General features: G+C 31.1%; 1 protein-coding gene across 3 annotated transcripts in view; it reads right to left on the bottom strand.

The window, feature by feature from the left end:
- The window catches only part of LOC129948796 (rap1 GTPase-activating protein 1), a 215,390-nt gene that overhangs the window by 95,952 nt on the left and 95,164 nt on the right, over positions 1 to 24,274 (bottom strand). The window contains exon 1 of one of the 3 annotated variants that reach the window (XM_056059834.1): positions 22,100 to 22,236. The exons of 1 other annotated variant lie outside the window; for it this stretch is intronic. In XM_056059834.1, coding sequence (XP_055915809.1) covers positions 22,100 to 22,176 — 77 coding nt within the window. In that variant the 5' untranslated portion in view covers positions 22,177 to 22,236. Of the gene's footprint in view, positions 1 to 22,099; positions 22,237 to 24,274 lie in introns of those variants that run through there. One more of the 3 variants, XM_056059835.1, reaches the window with a different exon arrangement.

The raw sequence follows: 24,274 nt of genomic DNA, 5'->3' as shown, positions 1-24,274 counted from the left end.
CTATCAAGAACCCTCTATATCAATCAAAGACTCAATTAAAGAACCAAGAAACCACAGTTAAAGGTGGTTTCTAAAGGTGAAGACGGTATTGAGAGAAGAGGTATAAAAAGGTATGTGAAGTGTACAGCATTTAGTGCACGCTATTATACAATAGCATCAACTGACAGCGACTTGGTGGTGTTCCATCATTCACGGTACTCGAACAGAGGAAGTATGCCCTTTGATTTCCTCTTTCTCGCATTTTGAATGAACTGAATTTTATGCAAGGCCTTACCTAAAGTAAGTGAAGAATGGCAACTTGGCTGGCAACGAAAAGGTAAGGTATAAGAATAAGAATAAGAATAAGAATAAGGAATCAAGGGTCTTTTGACGATAGGGCACTATTTACTGCAAGCAATTCCGATTTATAGAGTTTGATTTACTTTTTCGCTTGTTTCATTTGGTTCTGCATCCGCGGCTTGTAAACAAAACAATTTGTACCGGGACTCATGGTCGGGATTGGGATCAGGATTTGTCGTTGTTATGCGTTCTCTTAATCGACGTCAAGGATAGGAATTTATGTTTCCGTTGTTGTGTTTCGAGGTTATACTCGTCGTATTTTGAAAAGGAAAAAAAGGACCCTTAACGCAGAAAGAAATCAAGAAAATTAATAGTCTGTCTTGTCAATGTGAGTAAGTATACTCCTGGGAAGAATGATTCATTCCCATCATCGCAACAGCTTCCACTCCACTTCCATATCTTGTGTTTTTTCTTCTTTTTTTAGTTTTATACATTTTTGTTTATTTTGAACTGAACATAGGACACCATACTCGTATCTAGAAAGTATACCTATACCAATGACGATGGTAGAGGCACCGCGGCTTATCTTCTTTATGCCGCGATGACATATTGCACACAACACTGAATAAATATCCTTCGCCAGGATACGAAGACGACGACGGGGATTGTGTCATCATCTGCCAACAACTGCTCCTTCTACTTCTACTTATGCCACTGGCTATATCAAACACTCCACTCTCTAGGATCAATATAAACATCAACACCTCGACAATAAGATACAACATCGCAAGCAAAGGACTATCTCTAGTATACTGTTACCATTCCTTACATGGGAGGGAACAAGCACTTTAAGGAAGATTGGACGGACAAAAATAAAGAGAAGCAATTAAGAAGTGTATAACAAAGTGCGTGGGCGTGAAAAAGGAAAGGCGTTTTTTTCCTTACATCAGAAAAAGGACTCAATCTTTGTCATTGTGTGATATTAGTTTTAGTGTAGTTGATGACAAAATCGAAGGAGCAACAAAAAAGCAATAAAAATTGAAAATTGAATCACGAAAACTAAACAATTGGAAGAATTTTATTAGTTGTTCCCAGGAAATGACATTTTGTGTAGGGTTTGTTTGTTTTGTGTAGGTTGAAAGTTCAAATAACACCTTAAGGCTATGGATGAGCTTGAGGGCAAAATGTTTCTTATTTTAAATATCATTACGCTAACAATGACTTTGCATAAAAAGTTATTGTAATCAATGCGATTTGTCAAATTGAACATTTTGACATTTCACGATAGTTGTCATTTGTTTGTAAGTGATACCAAATTGGTGTAAATTCGAAACAAAGTGATACCAAATTGGTGTAAATTCGAAACAAAAATTCAAGGTTAAAACTGACAAAGTAATGTAAGTAAGTAAGAAAGTAAAGAACAAAAATGTATACCCCCTACCGCCTAATAATCTAATTATTTTTCAAAAAGTAAAAACCCAAACAAAATACTTCTTAAATTTGAAAACATTAAGTTTAGAATCAAAGGGCTTGGCAACAATCACAAATATTTTAATATTTTGTTTTTTACTATTTTTATTTTACTATTTTTCACTTTAAAAAATCATTGGCGCTAAATTTTAAACGAGTTAGTAAAATATAAAAGTCCTTTTTTGGGATTTAGTAAAAAATGATTAAGCTAATTTGAAAAGACTTTAATATATTGCTCTCTTTCTTAACATTTTCATAAAGTTAAATAATGGAATGGTTACTTAAACTTTTATCAATTTGATAAATTCTTATGGCATCTGTCAATAAGCAGTGGATGGAATGGACAAGCCTACAGTTGTGAATAGCAATTAATAGGTCCGTTTAAGTTTGTTTTCTTTGTTCATTTTAACGAACTGTCACTGTTTGTTTAGACATGTTTGGATGCCCGTTTAAAACAAAAATAAATTAGCAAATAATTACTTAGCAAAATGAAAGGAAAGGTTTTAAATTTTGTAGTCGTTAGGTTTGTTTTAAATTTTGCGCCATTGTTTTTAACATATAGTAACATTTTTAGAAAAATCCAATTGACAGTTTGTTTTATTAAAAAAAACGAAAACCTACCAATTTTAAACGATCTTAACATCTTGTATTCTTTCTTTGCATTTGGATTCAGTTAAAATCAGGAAATGGCTATTTAAAGTTTTGGCAATTTGATAAATTCGTATGGCATCTGTCAATTAGCAATGGATGGAATGGTCCAGCCTACAGGTTTCTTTGTTCATTTTAACGAACTGTCACTGTTTGGTTAGACATGTTTGGATGCCCGTTTAAAAAAAGGAATTTACAATTAAGTAGTGAGCAAAACGAAAGCGAAGACTTAAATTTTGTAGTTGCTAATTTTTTAAAATATAGTTACATTTTTAGAAAACACAACTGACAATGAAAACCTATAAAAACTGATAAAACATAAATTTCAAGTATCTTTTAAAATATCGACAGACAGGCAAGAGTGGGTCGCATCCTTGTTTTTGTAATGTTTCTAACTACTTTTGAAGATAGAAGATAATTAATTTTAAAAATTTTACCCACATTTTAAGTCTTTTCCCAAAAGTAAGATATTAATTTTCTTTTATTAGAAATGGTGCACTTGAACATGTCTAACAAGTGACAGTTCGAGAAAAAAAAATTACAAATCAAACAAACCTAATTCTGCAAAACAGACCCAATCATTTGAAATGTCAGAAACTCAGAAGTCACAAAGATTCAGCAAATTACTAAAAGTAATTAGAATTATTTTGTCATTTTAACTTAAGTTTAATATTTTAATATCTTAGAAAACGTTGTGATTCGAAGAAGTCGTAAAGACAAAATCTACTCCAGTATTCTAGATACAAACAAAAAATCATAGAAAAAAAACAATGTTACCCTCTCAACAAAAAAAAGATAAATTTAAATAAATAATCCCATTAGGCTGTCAATACACAATTAACTACAACCTTTGGACTGTGAAATTTTTCACAAAGCGAATGGGAAATGAAAAATTTTAGGGGAAAACTAGTTTAATTTTTTTTGTTGTATTCACGATAAAAATCTTTTCTTTTTTCCTTTTTTCGTCACCTACCGAATTTCCATGAACCGAATATGATACAGGACATGGGACATGAATATGCATAACCCATGTAAACCTCTCCATAGCGTGCAGAATGAACAAAATGCATGTCCTGCTGATAAGTAGCTGATAAAAAAAGGAGTAGGTAACTTATAGGCAAATTAATAATGTCATCGACTTTGCAACAATATATGGGCCTATAATTAAAGGGTATACACATATTATTTGATTTATTCAAACTGATAAATGAAATTTGTTTTCCTGTAATGTCCTGAGTTTGAAAGTTAATAAAGGACACAAAAAATAGAATTGAACGTTAAAAAATTCGCGTCGTCTTCTCAGCAGGGAGGAATGTGAAAAAATAGAGAACCATGTGTAATTAGGTAAATATTCACGCTCACGAACAATACGTGAAGACTCAAGACCTTACCTACCCCATAAAAGAAATTTAACTAAAAAAGGAAAAAACACACACACAATTTGTTCAGGACACTTCATTTATACAAATATAATAAAAAGTGTATAAGAAAATCCATTTTGCATTGTGTTCGCATACAACATCCTATTATTCATTTGCGTTTGTCGTCGTCCTAGGAACAAATAATAGCGCCGCCGTGGCCGCCCATCATCATCATCTCAAGTCTTATATACCTATGTACAAGATCTTACCCGGACTCGTTGTAAGTCTTATAAGAAGTCAACGCGAAATAACAATTCGTGAGAAAATTTTACTTCATCAACCCTTTTTATTTTATTAAAATAAAAAGAAGAATTACGTATCCTTGTAAGTCCTTTTTTGTTGTATAGCAGTTTGCAAATGGTTCTTGTCATTACACCATATAAAATCAAATAACGCCGCGGTAACTAAACTCGCGGTAATAATTTCCACCAAACGAAAAAGAAACGTCTATTGTTCCTTGAAGAGATGCATCTTATAACAATTTGATTAATGGAGTTTGAAGTTTCTACCACTAATGACGACGACGACCATGATGGTTAAGGCTAGCCTTGTTTTGTGGTGCGACGACGACGTCCTTATCGCCGTTTGCCGTCTTCGTGGTCTTACGATGGACCGATTTTGTATTATTTTTCCCTTAGAAAGGGAAATGATTCGTGAAAGTGGAAATCTAATTTCTACTGGTTTTCCATCATTACTTGAAGAAAGAACAAAGAAAAACGAAACTAGTTTTCTGAACGTCTTAAAAGGGATTAAATGTCATCGCTGCTAGGTAGAAAGGCCATAGACGCATTGCGCATAGAGATCCTTTTTCATTTATATGTGTGTAAGTGTTGAAAGAAATTTAAAATAAAAATAAAACTTGTTTTTCTATAGAAAAATGGTCAAGGCGAAGAAAATATAGAAGATTGTAATTTAACCAAAATTAATGAATAAGAAACATTTTTATTACCGAAACGAAATTAGAAGAAAAAGTGATAGATACAAGATATTGTATCTTTTGAATATAAATCAACCATAAACGTGATGTGGATTAGATTGGGAGTATTTGAATTTTATTTTGTTTTTTTATTTGCACATAAATTTAAAGTTTTTTTTTCACAAGAATCATGGGAATAATTTGAGTGATTTTGTTGTATTTTTTGAAGGTAAATTTTAAAATTTTTTTTCTGGGTTTTTCTTGTGTTTTTATTTGCAAAATGCGGGGAAGAAAAGTTGATTAGCAAGGATATAAATTAGACAGAAAATTGTAGCATGAAGAATGGATGACATAATAAAGTCTTTGAAGTTTTTGTTGGCGGAGAAGTTCTTTACGATTTATAGATTATTCACAGTTAATTGAGCAAAACGAACCTGTTTGCTTTTATGAAAAACGTAATATTCTTTTGTCAATTACTTAAGCAGCTTCATTGGAAGTTTTTCTTTTAATACTTTTAGAAAAGTCTCATCAAGTCCAATTACTAGAAATACACACGTGTTCATTTTCGGTACTTCTGAGCTTTTTGACATTTTATAGGTCGGTTGTTTAGATTAAGGTTTGTTTGATTTTTTTGTTCACAACCTGTCACTTTTAAGACGTGTTCACTTAGGTCGGTTCCTTAGGTTTGTTCGTTTTTTTCTTCACAAACTGTCACTTTTAAGACGTGTTCACATGTAGATTCAAATTGTAAGCTTGTCTTTATAAATATTTCCAAAATGTGATTTAAAAGTTCCGAAAGATGGAACTTGCCCACTTGACAAAGTAATGATCATGGATATGACATTGAATTCCTGGACGTGTCTTATGAGTTCGAAGTAGAATTAAAATGTAATGACGGAAACTTTTGAACCATTAAAGACATCACAGTAAGTTTAAATTTTAAAAATATGTACGTTTTTTGAATTTCATTTATTTCTTAACATTTTACTAAAATAAAAATCACGAACTGGTAACTTTAAATTCAGTTTCTAACATTTCAAATGGATAGACCTGTTTCTCACATTCTGGTTTGTTTTCTTATTTTGAGGAACTGTCACTTTTTAGACGTGTTCAAATGGACAAAGAATACCATTTAATTCAGATTTTTACGTCATAAATTATAATTCTTATAAATGCCTTTGTTAAAGTTGTGAATTTGTAATTCAAAATTTCAAAACTCTATTTGATAAAATTCTACTGCGCTGCCAGATGGTCCATTATTATATTTCATCTCATGTTAACAGATATTCAATTTGTACAAATTCAAGCAATGTGAGCTTTAAGACTCTACAAGATCTCCTCTAGACAATCTATGCACTCATAACAATCGTCTTTATCTATGTAAAATTTTACTTGGAAAAAAAGGCAAGTTCTAAAACAATTCCATCAAGATTCCAATGAACAATGTAAGGTGGTCTATTGTCTCAAATCACATGCAGTGTTGTTGACCGAAATACCTGCCCACTAATAAGCTATGCCACCGCATGGACGGGGACGACAACAGAAACACAGTCAGTCGTCTATATATCTCAAGTGATTTAATGTCCTAACTCCTAAGGTTTGTGCGCATATTTCAAGCCCCTTGTTCAACAGAATTCCTGCTTCCCACATATGTTTTTTTTTTGTGTTCCTCTCGTCTAAAATTTTCTCAGGCAAATAAATGCCACTTTGGGTACATGTTCCTGTCCCCCGATAGCCAAGACTGGACCACATACCAAGAAGGTAAGGTACTTGGAACTCTGGGCTTTTCTCATGTATCCCGTCTATTATTATTATTTTGTTACTTCACTCTTGACTGGTTGTTGGTGCTGTTCTTTATTTTTAATAATAAATAATTCACTCCAATTCGCAAGCTTGTGTTACAAAATCAATGTGACAAGTAAAAAAGTTACTTGAATTGCAGCATGGAGAGTGCAGGAGATAAAAAATGACTTCTACGTCATGTCACAGCAATCACAAATGATCTTCTGAGGAAATTGAAATAACCTGTTGTCTAAAGTTCCATTAGAGTGTTTATTTTATGTCAATATGCATGACTGTCAAAACATGGAGAAAATGCTTCGAGATTACTTGATCATTATGTTGTGCTTTACCGAACTGCTCCTTTATTGACAAGTTCTGTTCGACTACTTTAAAATACCAAAGAAATGGAATTTTCAAGAAGTTCTGTTCGATTTCTTCAATGTTCATGAAGTTTTTTTCAGAAATTCTGTTCGCTAGCTTCATTCACAAAAGAAATTGAATATTCAACAAGTTCTGTTCGCTAACTTCATTCATCAAAGAAATTGAATTTTCACACCTTAATTGTTATAAAGTCAGAATTCCTTAAATTTTGCATTCAGTAATTAAATTTGTATTAAGATTCTTGAAAGCAACAAAGTAGAACATCAAGATCACATAAAAGATCAATTTTCAATTCCGTGTTGCTGCAACGAACCCTTAAGATATATTATTTCTTTTTTCTATTTGAAAAACAAGATAAAATAAAAATAATTGCAAATTGCGGTTACAAGTGAATTGATTGATTCTCTACGATGCGATCGGCCATTGATCTGTTCGTCGGATAATTGAACACTTTATGCAGGAAGAGAAAAAAAAATAAATCAGAGTAAAGTATAAATTGTAGGTCATTTGTACTTCCTCATTGTTTTTGTTTTTCGCATTGCCTCTTTCTGATCTGATGATTAATCGGAAATAGAATTTTCTCAATAGAATGAGAATCAATTGTTGTTGTTATGTGACATTTGCCTTGTTTGGCATTTGCGACGTATGCGTGAATCGGAAAAGAGGAAAATAAATTGCTGTAAACAGGAAGAAGATGACAGAAATTTTCCCTTCAATGTTTGCTTTTTTTGTGTGATTTGTTTGTAACTTTTTCACAGAAAAGAAAAACAAATAAGGAAACACTTTGAAGTTTGATGTCTTAATTTGAAAGGTCTGTTTATAAACTAAGAATTTTGTGGGTGTAGGAAGTATGAACCATAAAAACTTCCGACTTGATTATTTGCAAACAAGAAAATTATTGTTGCTTCACAAAATGTGCATTCCACTTCCTATTCACCGAGGAAAACAAATTTTCTCTTATGGTAAATTTCGTGTTTAAATGTCCTAAGCATGTACATTTTCCGGAACATGTCAATAAGATTTTGAATTAGGTTTATAATGACAAGTGTAAAGGGCTTCGCATTTCACTAATTATCAAAGTTCAAATCCTCATTTTTATTCAAAACGATGTACGCGAACACATCTTAGAAGTGACAGTTCGCTGTGAAATAAAAAAACAAAGCAAACAGAACTAAATTTAACTTGTTTGAAAAGTCAGACACTCAAAATTCAGTTAATGGGATTTAGCTAACTAACAACAGTTGTGACTTTAATTCTAATAAAATGGTAGAATCGTTACCAATATAAAAATCATCTTTTTTAATTATTTAATATTGCTTTTTCATTTTCCTAAATGGTTTTAAATTTTTTGTTTGTTTCTAAGTAATGAAATTAATATTCAATTTCAGAATCTTCATCCCTCTTTTAAAGGCAAAGTTAACTTTTATTAAACTTCAATCCATTTGTAATATTGTTATTAAGGTCTCTTTAAATAAACGATTCCTTTTTTAAACAATTTTTCATTCACCTAAAAGGTGTGTTTATTTAAATTAACTTACGTCAATACTATTTCACTCAGCGTTGTCAAAAAGAAACCTATAACGACCCTGTATTTAAATTATGCCACCCGCATACTAATTTTAATGTAGGTACCAACCTCTTATCATGAAGAAAAATGTTAGAGATCAAATAAATTTAATAAAGAAAAAAAAAAAGAATTTCAAAGACATGCCAAACTCAGGATGCCCTAAATCACATCAACCGAGATGTAAGAAGCTACATCCACAGGGACAGTGAATAAATTGAAAATTCATTTTATAAAGGAACCTACCATCTTTCATTCATTCGACAAACGCATGACTGTTTTTCTTCCAAGAAATAATTGTCTATATTATTTTGAAAAATGAAGCTCCTAATTTTATGAAGCAAATCAATTGTTTAACAAATCGTATTGTCCATACCCATATAAAGGAAAAATGTCTAAACTGAACCTGAAGGCCGTATTCATTCTAAGAGTGACATTGCCTAATTGGCTTAATTCAAGAAATTAGATATTCATCGTATGTAGGACCAGGACGTATCGTAGGTGTTCTACACCGGCTGTGTGCGTATATGAAATTAAATCGAAATCCCTTTTAAGGCAGATCCTTTCTTATAGGTTTGAGTTGTCATCATCACTGTCTCTGTGTATCTCTGTCTTCCTAAAGTGATTTGTCTCTCTTTTCTTTTAGATTCTGTCAAAACAAATCCTTTCTCATTGTCATTCAACACACTTCGAAATGAATTTTCTCATTGTTTTTTGTTTTGTGTAACCATTTTATGTGTCAAAAAATCAATCATTGTTTTTGTATCTGATGAATTATAGCCTTAACTTATTTGGTTAACTTTTTTGTTTGTAAATGCGTGTGGATGCTTTGTGTTCCTTTCTTACACTCACTCTCCCAATCTCTCTTCCTCTTTCGTTTTGGGACACTGACTGAATTTTAAAGCGGAATTACACTTCCCCCAAAAAGCAAAGTGAGAGAGATATTTGACATTTAAATATTCACATTGACGCCATGATGTGAATTGGTTGTCAATTTTTATTATATTTTCGGCGAAAAAGCATAAATTAACACGTTTCCGTACTTCTGTTCTGTCTATATGACGATAACGAGACGTGTGGATATACATAAATTTTGTAATTCACTGAATTTATAAAAATTACAATTTTTTTTGAAATAAAAGATTTATGCGCGTGTACATATGTGGCTCAAAAAGTTCTTGACAAAATGCAATAACAATTCGGAAACAATTGAAAATGAATAAATTATATCAAATCTTTTAATCTTTCCCTTATTTTTTAATATTTTAAATGTAAATACATATGTATATATTCTACCTAGATACGTGTATGCATGAATTATAATATAAAATTAAAGAGAAGAAATATTCAAACAAAACCCGAGAAAAACCTAAAATGAGTCCCTTTTTTAAAAGAAGTTAGATGAGGACGATGGTGATGTAGTTCAACCTTATCCAGCACCATCTCCCTTTTTTGATGTTTTTGTTCTTGTATAGTTTTTGTAAAATGAAAATTTATTTTAAAAAAAGGAGATTTGAGATAGCCTCTGACAGTGACGCCGACACCACCGCCACCACTGTATTATATTCACATGCCTAATAATAAAATTATAGTAAAAAAAAGGAAATTTAAGTTCATTGTTTGTAAATGAATTTATACGTAGATTTAAATGAACACTTAAATGTAGGTTTTTTTATATCCGCAGTTTCCGCCTTCGTTTACGCCTGCTTTTAATTGTGAATTGTGATATTCTAATGAGACGGGTAAGGTATGACCATTTTTGTGGAGGCTGTGTATTAGTTTTTATTTCTGCTGCACTTTTAAAAAGAATTTATGCTAAAAGGTTTTTTTTTTCTTGAATTTTTTCTTCTTTCCACGAAGATTTAATTATAATATACAATTCCGGGTTTTGTAGTAATAGAAAAGTAGAATTTATATACAATTTGTAAATTCATAAAGTTATGAGAAAAATAAGAATATGAGAGTAAAGATTTCAAAAATTGTCTTCTAATTAAACGGAAGATTTATATCCATAATGAAGACAAATTAAAGCTACCAACGGAAACATAGAAACAAAATTAATTCAATCGAAGACTTCTTCAAAAATAAAGTTAAAACTTTAAATATGAAATGTTTTTATTCATTTAGTGCAGTTTTTTCATTCAGTCAATGAAATATGAATTAGTTAATCAATGGTTAAACAAGGGTTAAAGTGCAAAACAACGGACTCATAAGTCAAACATTAACCACAAAAATATAAATAAAAATATTTAAATCACAAAATCTCAGAGCTTTTTCAAAATATTGATGATGTTCTCAGCATTTTGAGAAAAGTTACATTTATAACTTAATACTGTCAAAAACATTTTAAAGAACTTTACAAAAACGATTAAACTGGTAAATACATCAATTTAGATCATTTTTCACAGCGAACCAAAAGTGTACACAGTAAGGTACAAATTATAGCTATCATTGAAATCAATCCGAAATAAGTGTTTGAATGATATTTTACTTGTGTTTTGGAATTCACTCGAAGAATTTTTTCTGAGGTAAGCAATTTGATATGACAGTTATTTTTTTTTAAATTTTAATGTGGATTTCAATCAGGACACATTTTTCAATGATAGACATTTTCAATGATCCCTATTATTATTATTACGATGATTGCTTTTAACAACATCGAAGTACTGAAGATATTTTTTAATGTTTACAATATCATAAAACTATATTGACTTTCAGAAAAATTTGTTTTATGTGAAAGTTTTTAGGTTTTTATTATCTAGGGATGTGTTCGTGGATACTTTGCTTTTTTTCAACATAAGTAAAATATGATGATTTGAATTATTAGCCTATTATTTTTGGTCAATGTTAGTATTCAAATTGTTGAATTCTGGACATCAGTAAAAAATCATCAATACTCATGATGCTATTGATTGTTTTCATAAGCTTTGAAAATCTGCTTTTTTACAATCGTCTTTCTCTGCTGTTTTTTTGCATTAATGAAACCGATTCTGTAGAATGTAATCAGACCTGCATGAGGGCAATTTTAAGTATCAATCCAATATTGTTTGAACAAGCCAGACAAAAAGAGATTCTAAATTCTTTAATGACGCTAATGTCAATTATGACTTTTGTGAACATATTTTTTACAATTGTTCTGCTTTTGTTGGATCTCAAATCTGAATTTATAAACATTTCTAAAGCAGATGTAAGTTAGCCAAAAGTTTAATGAATGACGTGCAATGTACGTTAAGGTTTATCCACACTTGTGAAACGTGGAATGTGCGTTAACGTTTGTACACACTTGTGAAAAATGTTCGCTTTAAAAACATGTCTACTGTCATTGTTTAAGTGAAAGTGTACAATATTTCAGATGTTCTTTCGCAATAAACTTTGCTTGCTAAGCATAAATTAAGCAGATTTTAAAACAGAAAAAATTACAATCACATGTAATTAATATGACACTAGTTTTTTGGCAGCTTTTCTGCCAAGTTACCAAATTATGTTATGCAACATAATTCCATATCTGATTATGACTACGAAAAGAAAAAATTATTCAAGTAAATGTTAAAAAAATAGTAATTTGTTCGATTGTCACCTTCTACAATAATTTAAAAATTTCAATATATACTTAACTCTATTCCAACTGTCTATTCCTGTTTTTTAACACCGACTAAAACTCTTGTTCAACTCAAAACAAAAAAGCAAAAAACACACCCCTCAATTGCAATAAATTAAAAATAAATAGTAATTTTAATATTTATCAACTATCAGCTATCAACTATCAACTATCAACTATCAATTATCAACTATCAACTATCAACTATCAACTATCAACTAGTTGAACAGATACTATCAACTCTCAACTATCAACTATCAATTATTAATTACCAACTATCAATTATAAACTATCAACTATCAACTATCAACTATCACCTATCAACTATCAACTATCAACTATCAACTATCAACTATCAACTATCAACTATCAACTATCAACTATCAACTATCAACTATCAACTATCAACTATCAACTATCAACTATCAACTATCAACTATCAACTATCAACTATCAACTATCAACTATCAACTATCAACTATCAACTATCAATTATCAACTATCAACTAGTTGAACAGATACTATCAACTCTCAACTCTCAACTATCAACTATCAACTATCAATTATTAATTACCAACTATCAATTATAAACTATCAACTATCAACTATCAACTATCACCTATCAACTATCAACTATCAACTATCAACTATCAACTATCAACTATCAACTATCAACTATCAACTATCAACTATCAACTATCAACTATCAACTATCAACTATCAACTATCAACTATCAACTATCAACTATCAACTATCAACTATCAACTCTCAACTATCAACTATCAACTATCAACTATCAACTATCAACTATTAACTATCAACTATCAACTATCAACTATCAACTATCAACTATCAACTATCAACTATCAACTATCAACTATCAACTATCAACTATCAACTATCAACTATCAACTATCAACTATCAACTATCAACTATCAACTATCAACTATCAACTATCAACTATCAACTATCAATTATCAACTATCAACTAGTTGAACAGATACTATCAACTCTCAACTCTCAACTCTCAACTATCAACTATCAACTATCAATTATTAATTACCAACTATCAATTATAAACTATCAACTATCAACTATCAACTATCACCTATCAACTATCAACTATCAACTATCAACTATCAACTATCAACTATCAACTATCAACTATCAACTATCAACTATCAACTATCAACTATCAACTATCAACTATCAACTATCAACTATCAACTATCAACTATCAACTATCAACTATCAACTATCAACTATCAACTATCAACTATCAACTATCAACTATCAACTATCAACTATCAACTATCAACTATCAACTATCAACTATCAACTATCAACTATCAACTATCAACTATCAACTATCAACTATCAACTATCAACTCTCAACTATCAACTATCAACTATCAACTATCAACTATCACCTATCAACTATCAACTTTCAAATATCAATATCAACTGATATTTGACATTTACGATAGGCGTATAATTCTTTTTGTTGATGAACATGAAGTACTTTTGTAACTTAAAACTGTGCTGCTGCCTTAAACTATAATTTTCTAATAAAATCATTTAAGATAAGTAGATGAAGTTTGTCTTGAAGATAAGTAAAACAATATAAACAAAACCTAGAATAAACGTTTTGTTTAAATGCTTCACCAATCAAAGACTTCATATCTCTTGTTTTCCCCATAACATTAATTATATCAAATTTAACATCAATTAAACTTAACAATAAACATCAAATTAATAAAAAACATATGTCTGAGTATATATATGCACCTTAAATTTGAATTTTAATTATACTCATCTATATAATCACTTGATAAATCTTAATAAAAAACATTTACATTTTAATGTATAATCATCTCTTTCTGATCAATTCAATATTCGACAGCCATCACTCTGTTATGAAAATTAACAATAATTAGAAATTAATTTTGAAAACCAAAAAACAGAGCGCTATAGTCTTTTATTAGATATAATTTTAGCTGATGACGTCGAAGAACTTTCTCCCGATCTTCCATAACTTCATGATTTTTATTTTGTTTACAAAAAATATATTTTCGGTTCAATTATTAGGAACTTTTTTCCCACGGATAACTGATTTTTAATTATTATTAATTTTTGTTTGCATACATTTGCGAATATTTTCAGTTAATCATAATTACTACGTACTTCCGTTCGTATTTCAACAATTTCATAAAAGTAACAAACAAATCAAAATTGAGGCCAGAGTTCGATCAAATAATATGAAAGAAAAATTAAATTTAAATTAATTCATGAGCCAACGACCAACGAACGTTTCTGTAAACTAAAACCACAGAAGTTAACAGAAGTCGGGTGGGCTTGAGATTTCTGCTGTGGCAGGCAAAGGTCTGGGGGTCTGGGTTTATAAATTATTGTAATTTTCAATCATGTAAACACTCTTCTCCAATTTGATAAATGAACGGCTATTTTCGAATCAAAAATATTTATTTAAAACACACGCCAATGATTTAAACAAAAAGAAATATTTAAACAAAAAGAAATCTTAAAAGAGGAGTGTGCTAATAGCTTTGGGTTTATTTCATTTTGCACATTTGATAGAATTGGAATTGGAATGATGTAAAACACCTGGGAATCGATTTGCCTAAAAAAGCTATAAAATTAAATAAAAATTCGAATATAAAGTTGTACAAGGGCTCGTAAAATTTTATGACATCAATTAAAGGACAACGAACTGAAAAAAGGACTATCAATTTAATTTCTTTGCATACTAGACAAAAGACAGACAGAAAGGTTTTGGTAGAGGTAGAGATATAGATACGTAATTATTATATCTTTGGCAAAATTTTGCAAAAATTGTTTTTCTATTGTTGTAGAGAAAGAAAGGGCATAAATTATCGGAACATTTATTCCCACTTATGTGAGTGAGCTTGTATATTTTAAAAGCAACCCCAGGACCCTTGTGTTTGACTTAAAATTATGTTGCACCACTTATAGCTCTCTGACGTCCTATAAGATAAATGTGTCTACAGGAGAGGAGGATATCTATAGGATAAAAAAGTGATTTGCATTCTTGGGGTGAACCAAGGTTGATCGGTTTTTACTTTTTGTGTAACTACCTATAGGAAGGCCAGGCACGCATTTTTGTGTCGTCCTTTTTTTGATATGCATATGAATTGAAATTGTTTTGTTGTTTTTTTTTGAATTCCCTAAAGGCGCGTGACAAATCCTAACTGCAAAATAATTTTTTCTCATCCATTGTCCGAAAATCGGAAAATGAAAATACTGGACAGGACAAACGCACTAAAGAGCCAGTTCCGTCCTTATTTTTTTAAACCTAGTTTCATCTATGATTTTGATTTAGGTCGACTCATCGTAAAATGATTTATAGTTTCGCGTCTCACCACATTGAATTGGTATACTCTCGAATACAGGGATCCATCCATTCGAGGATCTAAATTGGAAGAAAATTTACTATCTTCTGAAAATTTGGGATTTATATACTTTCAGCACCTGGGATTTTCGGTGCACCTCTGTGTTCCTGAGTTCCGTGTGTGAACATCACTTCCGTCTCGGATTGTTTTCTGTGTATGTCATGATTTACGATACTTAACTTTTTTTTTTTGTTTTGAAAATTGCTTTTTCAACCCTTTAGGTATAAGGTACCTACCTATTTCTGGGCAAATATTTTTCTTGTCATTTTCAGTTGTTGTTGGTTTTTATGAACAGATACATAGGGATATAATTTTATTGCGAAGGTGTACCCTTTATGTAAGAATGAAGAATTCACCCTTTTTTTAAATTTAGTGATGGTGATATGATTCCTGGGATTATGACATTTAATTCAGAGCATTCATTTTTTGATCTTTGATGGCAAATACAGTAAAATTGTTGATGAAAAAGTATTGCAGCCTTTCGGTTTGTATAGCTTCATATTGTAAATGCCTACACTTCGTATCTTTTGAATGTGGTTTAGGCTTAGGGTTGAATGTTGGTTTTTAATTTTTTCGCAACCCCTTTGAATAAACAAAACTTCTTCTACTCGTATGAATACTCTCTTTTGGTGTGTCAAATAAGAGCTTGTTTTTGACATTGTTTGAATGCAATCGGAGTTTTAATTTTAATTACCTCTGATGCATTACATAACATGAGTTTTTTGATTTTTTGGAATTTCGCAAAAATGGGGTTGAATATCTCGTACCTATATTTACAGGAAAGATGCAATGTCAAATATTTATTTTCGAGTGCCATGCTCTTGAAAATGATCGAGGTCCAACATAATACTTCAGTCGCGAAATAAACATTTACCTTTGAGTAAAAGATCCGATAAACAAAAAATTCGCAATTCATTGTTTTGTTTGTGATTTGGTTTAATTTTATTTTTGCACAATGGTCGTGTGCGCATGGCCGAGTTGGGAAGGTACCTTGAACTTGTGCTGTTTCCTATGTTTGAAAACCGCAATTGAAGAAATTAATTCATGCATTTCCCTGTGGTTATTGAGATAGATCGGTTAAATATGATAATTTGTAGTTCCTTTAAATTCGAATTGAATCTATGAGGGGACTTGATTTATCATAAAAGTAGTCAAGGTTTGTCTATGAACAAAAATTCAATTGAAAATCTTTTGGCACACTTATTCATAAATTAGTCTTAACTATTAGAACACAATTTTAAACCACTTATTGAATAATTGAAGTGATTTGAGCATCTTACTATCACGTAACATTCAACTAAAGTCAAAATTACAAAATGGCTACTTCCGTGTAAAGGTCTGCGTTTTTGACATTTCAAATTAATAGATCTGTTTGTTTTTTTTTTTTTAATTTTTAGGCGTGTTCAGGTGTTTTTTTTTAATACAAAATGGCTATACTTCAAATTTAGATCTAGGATTTATAAGATTCTGACATTTCAAATTTTTAGGTCTGTTTGCTTTGATATTTTTTCATTAAATGTCAATATTTAAACTTAATCAGATGCTCCGTTTTTATTAAAAGGGATTAGGATCCAGATTTTTGAAAGGCCAGTAAATTGGCAAATTTTAAAAAAACAATAAATTGTTTTGTTTTCTTATGAACTATTATGTTTTAGATCTGTCCAGATGCTCGATTTAAATTAAAAATAGCTAATTGGTCTAAGTTTATGACATTTCAAATTAATAGGTTTGTTTGTTTTTTTTTAAACTTTTTAGGTGTGTTAAAGTGTTATGTTTTTAATACAAAATAGCTACTTAAAATTTAGATCTAGGATTAATAAGATTCTGACATTTCAGATTTTTAGGTCTGTTTGATTTTATCTTTTTTCATTAAATGTCACTGTTTAAACCTGATCAGTTGCTCCATTTTTATTATAAGGGAAAAGGATAAAGATTTTTGAATAGCTAGTAAATTGGCAAATATTTAAAAAAAAAACATTCTATCGTGTAAAGTTCAGATCTCTCAATAAATTGTTTTGCTTTTTTTATGAACTGTTAAGTTTTAGACTTGTTCAGATGCTCGATTTTAAATAAAAATTGCTAATTGGTTTGAGTTTATGACATTTCAAATAAATAGTACTGTTTGCTTTTTTACTGTTATTTTGGCTGTTTCAAAATTAAATTTAGGATTCATGAGTTTCTGACCTTTCTAATTAATAGCCGGTTTGTTTTGTTCTTTTTTTTTACGAAGTGTCACTGATTAGACTTGTTCAGATGCGTCATTTTAAATAAAAATAGCTACTTGGTATGAGGTTATGGCATTTTAAATGGATAGATCTGTTTGCTTTGTTTTATTTTCTCGAAGTGTCAGTGTTTGGACGTTTTCAAAAACTCCGTTGTTAATAAAAATGAAAACTTTAAATTAAGGTATAGGGCTTTTGGGTTTTTGACGTTTTAAGTCCTAGATTTGTTTGCTTTGATTTTCTTTACAAAGTGTTACTTAAAATGTATGTCTTTTTATGACTTCAGGTTTTCTGACACCTCAAATTAAGAGTTCTGTTTGCTTTGTTTTATTTTTCACGAAAGAAAATACATATATGAGTTTCTAAAATTTCAAATTAATAGATCTGTTTTTTTTACAAACTGTCACTCTTAAGATGGTCTGATTTTAATTAAAATTGCTGCTTCAAATTAAGACTTATTGAAACATGGAGTATCGGCACCTGGCAGCCAACACGTGGACTTTCAATTTTTACGATTTAAAGTTCAACGTATTTTCCATTAGAGAAAAAAATGATATTTAGACGTGTTCGAATGCTCTGTTTTTAATAAAACGGAATTATTATTTTTTAACATTCAAATGATTACAATTTTTGCAATATCCATTGATAAATATTCAAAAAATAGTAAAATTCAAAGCTCTTAGTAAATTGTGTTGTTAAATGTACAATTTCATTGAATCCTTACCATTTCTTACCATCGACGTGTAAATTATCCGATAATATCCTTTTCAAATTGACATTTGTTATTTTTTGATGGGATCATATGAATAATGAGTTTCAAAAATTATCACAATACAAGAAACTTCAATGACCATAATTTATTGCCTACATCTGCATTTATGTTATTAAAAACGGATTCATTATGGTTATGATGACAGATTCTTGACTAATGACATATATAAATAATGAGTTAATAAGGATGTGTGCACATTTAACTCTTTTGAAGCGATACATTTTGACGTCTTGTGTTTCTTAAAAAGAGATATAAGAATGAGAGAAAAACTTTTGCTCGATAAAATGGAGAAATGTCAAAATAAGTTCAAAAGACAAAAAAAAAACAATATGAATATCGTCCGATACATACATATGTTGATATGTAATTTTCAAAACGTCACCAACAAAATGAATGAATTTTCTATTTGAAAATTCGTGGAAATTTCAACGAACTGAGTTTCTTTTGATTCTGAGAAATGTCAAAAGTTTTACTGATTCGGAGAAAATGTATTTACTTCGAAAACATTCAGTTCACCAGAGCACGAGTCAAATTTGTGGAGGCGTTGGGAGTTGAACAGCAGCAACATATTTTTCGAAAATATAACTGCACATAATCAAGGTACACGCATTCCTACCTAAAGTACCTCTACTCTCTTTTCAAATAATAGATACACCATGGTCTTTACCACATCTGTCAAATTTTCAAATGACATATGCACTGGGACAGTGGACACACACCATAAATGGAATTGTATTGACAAATGAAGCAACTGATTAATTGCCTCTATAATCATACGTTTGCACTTTGTCATACAACAAACCAACCAAGCAACCAACAAACCAAAAAAGAAACAATAGCATGTCGCCAATTTGCAAGGTAAGGTGGACTCCTACGCTAATATTAGCCATTTGATTGAAAATTCTGTTCTTGGTAAAGACCTCACGAAAGCCAGCATTGACGTTGTTGACAACGGCGACGCGACGATGTCGATGTCGAGGACGAGGTCTCGATGATGGTGGTGGTGGTGGTGGTTAATGTTTGGACTTCTTTTGAAACATTCTGTTGGGGGCGGATGAGATGCCGATTTTAAAACCAGCTTGACTATCACCATCGCCGCCGCCAATGGAATATCTAATCAGATTCAGAGCGTGCTCCGACGGACGAAGCGTTTGAATTGCAAATGCACCACAAGGTAGTTTTTGCTATATTCTCGATTTATTTTTTACTCCCGCTGATTTGGTTGCGCTTTGTGGTTTTACACGCGGTCGGTCTGCCTGCATGAACCCAAGGTAGCAAAAAGCAGCAACAACAAGACACAAGAAAAATTGAAAAAAAAACAGAAACACAAAGTAACACATGTGAGCGATACCTTAAGAAGGAAACATGTTTACATTTGATCCACTGTTCGCTCAATTGGTTTCGTGGCGGTCGGTGCGGCCGCGGCGGCGGCGGCTCGTGGTGTTACGGTGATGCGATGATAGTGCTATGGTGAATTTACACGGTGAGACGATGATGACTGGAAGGTGCTACTTGGAATGGATGAGGTAATTAAATTAAACGCACAACAATTATGGGAATGCTACAGAGAAAAAAAGGTAGTAGGTATAGTGGGTGGTGTTCCAGAGTCCCAGTGCCGGCGAATTGGATTAAATTTACATAATTATGTACATTTGAAATACCTAGAATCGCTAAAAGAGAGTACAACGAAATGATAATTAAAACAACTGACGATGGAAAAAGTCAAACAGATGGATATAAAGTTGTAGATTGTTTTGTCTTCTAACCTTTGTTATGTTGATTTTTTAGGATGGTTGGTGGATAAGTTAAGAACTTCCGACAAGTAGGAGAATACCTTTGGAAGGAAGTTCAGTTGGTTAATTAGCTGTTTGCATATATCTAATCTAATAAGGTCGGGAATATGTACCTTCTTATGGGAAAATTTATAGGTAAAAGATCTTGGGTGGCATAAGATTTGAATCAATTGATATATGCCTGCAATGTTAATGATAAAATAAAACTAACTAAATAAAAAGTGGGAACAGACTTCTTCTGGTCTTATTTGAGAAGATAATAATGAAATGCAATGAACTAGGTAAGTGACATATTTTCACAGCTTATTGGACAGATTGACGTTTAATCCTAGGTATCACAGGCTGAGGGAAAATTCACATTTTTTGTCAATTTTTTTAGACAAGGGGGAGAAGGGAAGGGGGGAATATAAAGAGAGAAAATATAATATTTCGAAAGCAGGTAACATAATATTTAGGATTGAAAAAATTGAAACACCCAATTAGAAAATATAACAGAACATGCTCAAGAACGAGCCCATACAACTTCCCACTAAGATTTTCTTTCTTCCTGAATACATTCATTCTTTTGACATTTCATAAAATATAAGTGTATTTTCTATTATTCTACATTGATCTACATCGAAGAATCAAAACCATAGTAGCGTAAGGAAACATAAGCTTGTGTCTCAAACATTAAAAAAAATTCGATTAAGTACCCTACAAAGCCAAGTTGAAAAAGTCATAATAAGACAAATTGTACATCTTATTGAGATTAAATTTGACTGACTTGTCATATTAACAAGATTGCATTGTATTGATTTAATTAATAACGGAAATGATTCAAAATCCTTGCTTTTTTTATTAAATATTTGTTTAAAGCTGACAAATTCAATAAAGGACTAAGCAACTTAACTTCGTTCTTTTTCTAACTAATGTCCTATTCCTAAAGCTCAAGATTGTAATGATTTGATGATGAAATCTTTTGTAAACATGACGAAAATAGTTCCTTGGCTATTAATTTTTCAATTTAAAGATTAAAAGATAATAACTTCATTTTTCATACTGGTTGTTTGACAGATCCAAAATTTCTAACAATTATCGATCCCAAATGATTTTACTTAATTCCAACAGTTTGTAAAAATGACACTTAAGAAATATTTATTTGACATAAAAACAATTAGAATAGGAACCGACTACTGGTATTGATCGTGCAAAATGTCAACGAAACTCAACGAATTACACTTCAATTGCAATAATTATTAAAGTTGGGAATTAACACCGGACGTGCTGTCAGTTACACAAGTTATTCAAATGAGAAAATCTCAGAAGAGAACACAGAAACACAAACGGAGACGCATTTTTATGAAAAGTGTCATAATTTGCAACCTATTGGCTTCGAATTCTTCTCATATTCATTTCCAATTTATTTAATTTTTAAACTTCATACAATTAAAATAAATCCCGAAAAATATAAAATTCTTTCCTTTAAATACAAACTTTGACGACATAACGTATTAAGGTTTAGACTGTTTTCATAATTCTGCCTTTGATTTATTTCTATTGGTTTTATGACCACCCTGTCTTAATGTCAAGGTGCGTTTTAGTTGACAAGTGGAAGTTTTACAGAACACGTCAAACAAAACTCAAATGAAATGTCAGATTATTAAACAAGCCAAGGTTATAGGGTATGTGCACACTTAAATTAATTCAAACACAATTTAAAAAAATTAAATTTTAATTCAAACACAATTTAAAAAAATTAAATTTAAATAACAAGAAACAGAAAGTTATCCCAAAGGATAATATTTATTTTAGGTAAGTATAGGTGAAGGTTAGGTACATACAGTAGTTTTTTGATATACCTCTTTCGGGCAACCAGGGTGTAAGATTCCCGGTGCCCACCACCGTTGAGGTACTTCATTATATCAATTTTGTTGTTGTTGTTGTTTTTCTTTATTATGGCTAAAGCCGTAAATGTCAATAGTTAGGTAGGTTTTCGGGTTTGTAGGTAATATCCAAAATTATCAAGTATCCTCAGAATTTTCCAAAGAGAACACAAAAACAAAATATCCTTGAAATAGTTGCAGGTAGCAAGATTTGATTTATTTTCAATTTTCTTTCTTTGAAACACTTGACCACTTTTATTTCCACAAATAAGACCAAAAATATTATTTTTATGTATGTTTTTATTTTTCTTTACTCTGTACACATTTTCCCCAAGTTATTTATGTGAAATTGAATTTTCTACGAAAATAATTTTGTTTGTTTCACTATTTTGAGAAATGATCGCACTTAAAGACTTTTCTATTCAAACGGACACAATATTCCATACACATCCCTTCGCGACGGAATAAGTAATCAAACTAAACTAATTTTCAAATTGAGTGAGTGCCTTTGCATTCAACTCGATCTCGAAAAAAATGATCTACTTGAAGGGATGTTCGATGTTGGATCGTTCTAAGATAGTTGATAGAAGTTGAGTTGGTTCTAGGTATGAAACAAGCACGACACATGAACATTACTTATGGCAAATGGTTGCCACAGTATTTTTAATTTAGGGCTGCCATCTATCTCAAGTCATTGAATTTAAGCATTTTTCAAGTCAGGAAAGTAATGACGATAGTTAAAATGATACATTTTCTAATTTGAAACATTTAATTAAAGATAAAATCATAGAATGGATATTGGATGCTTAAACTTTCGGACTTGAGTTTCTGACATTTCAGTTTTAGATTTGTTTGTTTTGTTTTTTGCTTACGAACTGTCTCTCTTTAGACTTGTTTAGATACACTTTTTTAAATTGAATTATGTAGTATTTTACTCATTACCAAAGGATAACGTTTTTTGAGTAAAGTTAAAAATAATTAAACATCATTCAGATTTATTGACATTTATGCACTTTGGGATTTTGGGATTACGGAATTTCGGTATTTTGGATTTTAATTTACTGGATTCTTTCGAATTCCCGAAGATCTTGATCGTAAATAATTTTTAAGTTTCAGGAAAAACTATTCAACGATAGACCAAATTTTTTCTTAAGTAAATATTGGCGACATCTATAAAAAGAGAGGGAAAAAGCGGTATGCCTTTTTTGTAGATTTCCGGTCAGTTTTCGAATCAATTCCCAGAGAAGCACTTTTCTACAAACTCTATGGATACGGAATCTCTACAAAAATGATATTTGTCATCAGAGCAATCTACAAAGAAAATGTTGCAAGGGTATGGGATGGTAAATTCCTCTCAGACGAGTTTGAAACATCAATGGGCCTTTAACAAGGTTGTGTTCTTAGTACTCTATTTTTTGTTTTGTACATAAGCGACATTATCGATAGTGTAAAACGGGGAATTGTTATGAGTGGAAAAAACATCCCTGGCTTAATGTTTGTAGATGATTTACTCTTCCTATCGGAGACTTTAACGGTATGCAGCTAATGATAAACCGACTCGAACGCTACTATAAAACCTGGAATTTATCGGTTAATCTTGACAAGTCGAAAATTATGATTATGAGAAGGGGAGGCGGCAGGTTTGCGAGGAGTTTGAGGAGAAACAAATAGAGATTGTGAAAGAGTACAAGTACCTAGAAGTTTTAATTGCTTCTAATCTAAATCTAAATAAGCATCTTCAATACAAACTATCTGAAGCTAAACGAGCTATGTATTCTGTGTGGAGAAGTTGTATGGAAAGGAAAAACATATCACTTGGAGCAAATTATCAAATCTTTCGTACAGCTGCATTATCAATTCTTTTCTACGGAGCCCTAGTTTGGGAATATATTCCCTTTGGTACTGTGGACAAATTTCTTCGTTTTTTTATACGGAATACCTTCAAGCTGCCTGGTAGTTCACCAAATTACTTAGAAACAGTAACAGTAAATAAAAGCACCGCAATTTTTGGATACGCTAAAAATACATTTCGATTATGTGACAAGAGTTATGGCGATGGAAGAAGAAGAATTCTGGGGGAACTTGCGGTACTGAGTAGAACAAATTGGCCAACGAATCTTCAGCAGATTTAAC

Source organism: Eupeodes corollae, chromosome 3 (genome assembly GCF_945859685.1).
Source record: "Eupeodes corollae chromosome 3, idEupCoro1.1, whole genome shotgun sequence".
Taxonomy (NCBI): Eukaryota; Metazoa; Arthropoda; class Insecta; order Diptera; family Syrphidae; genus Eupeodes; species Eupeodes corollae.
This window is presented reverse-complemented; position numbering and strand designations above follow the sequence as displayed.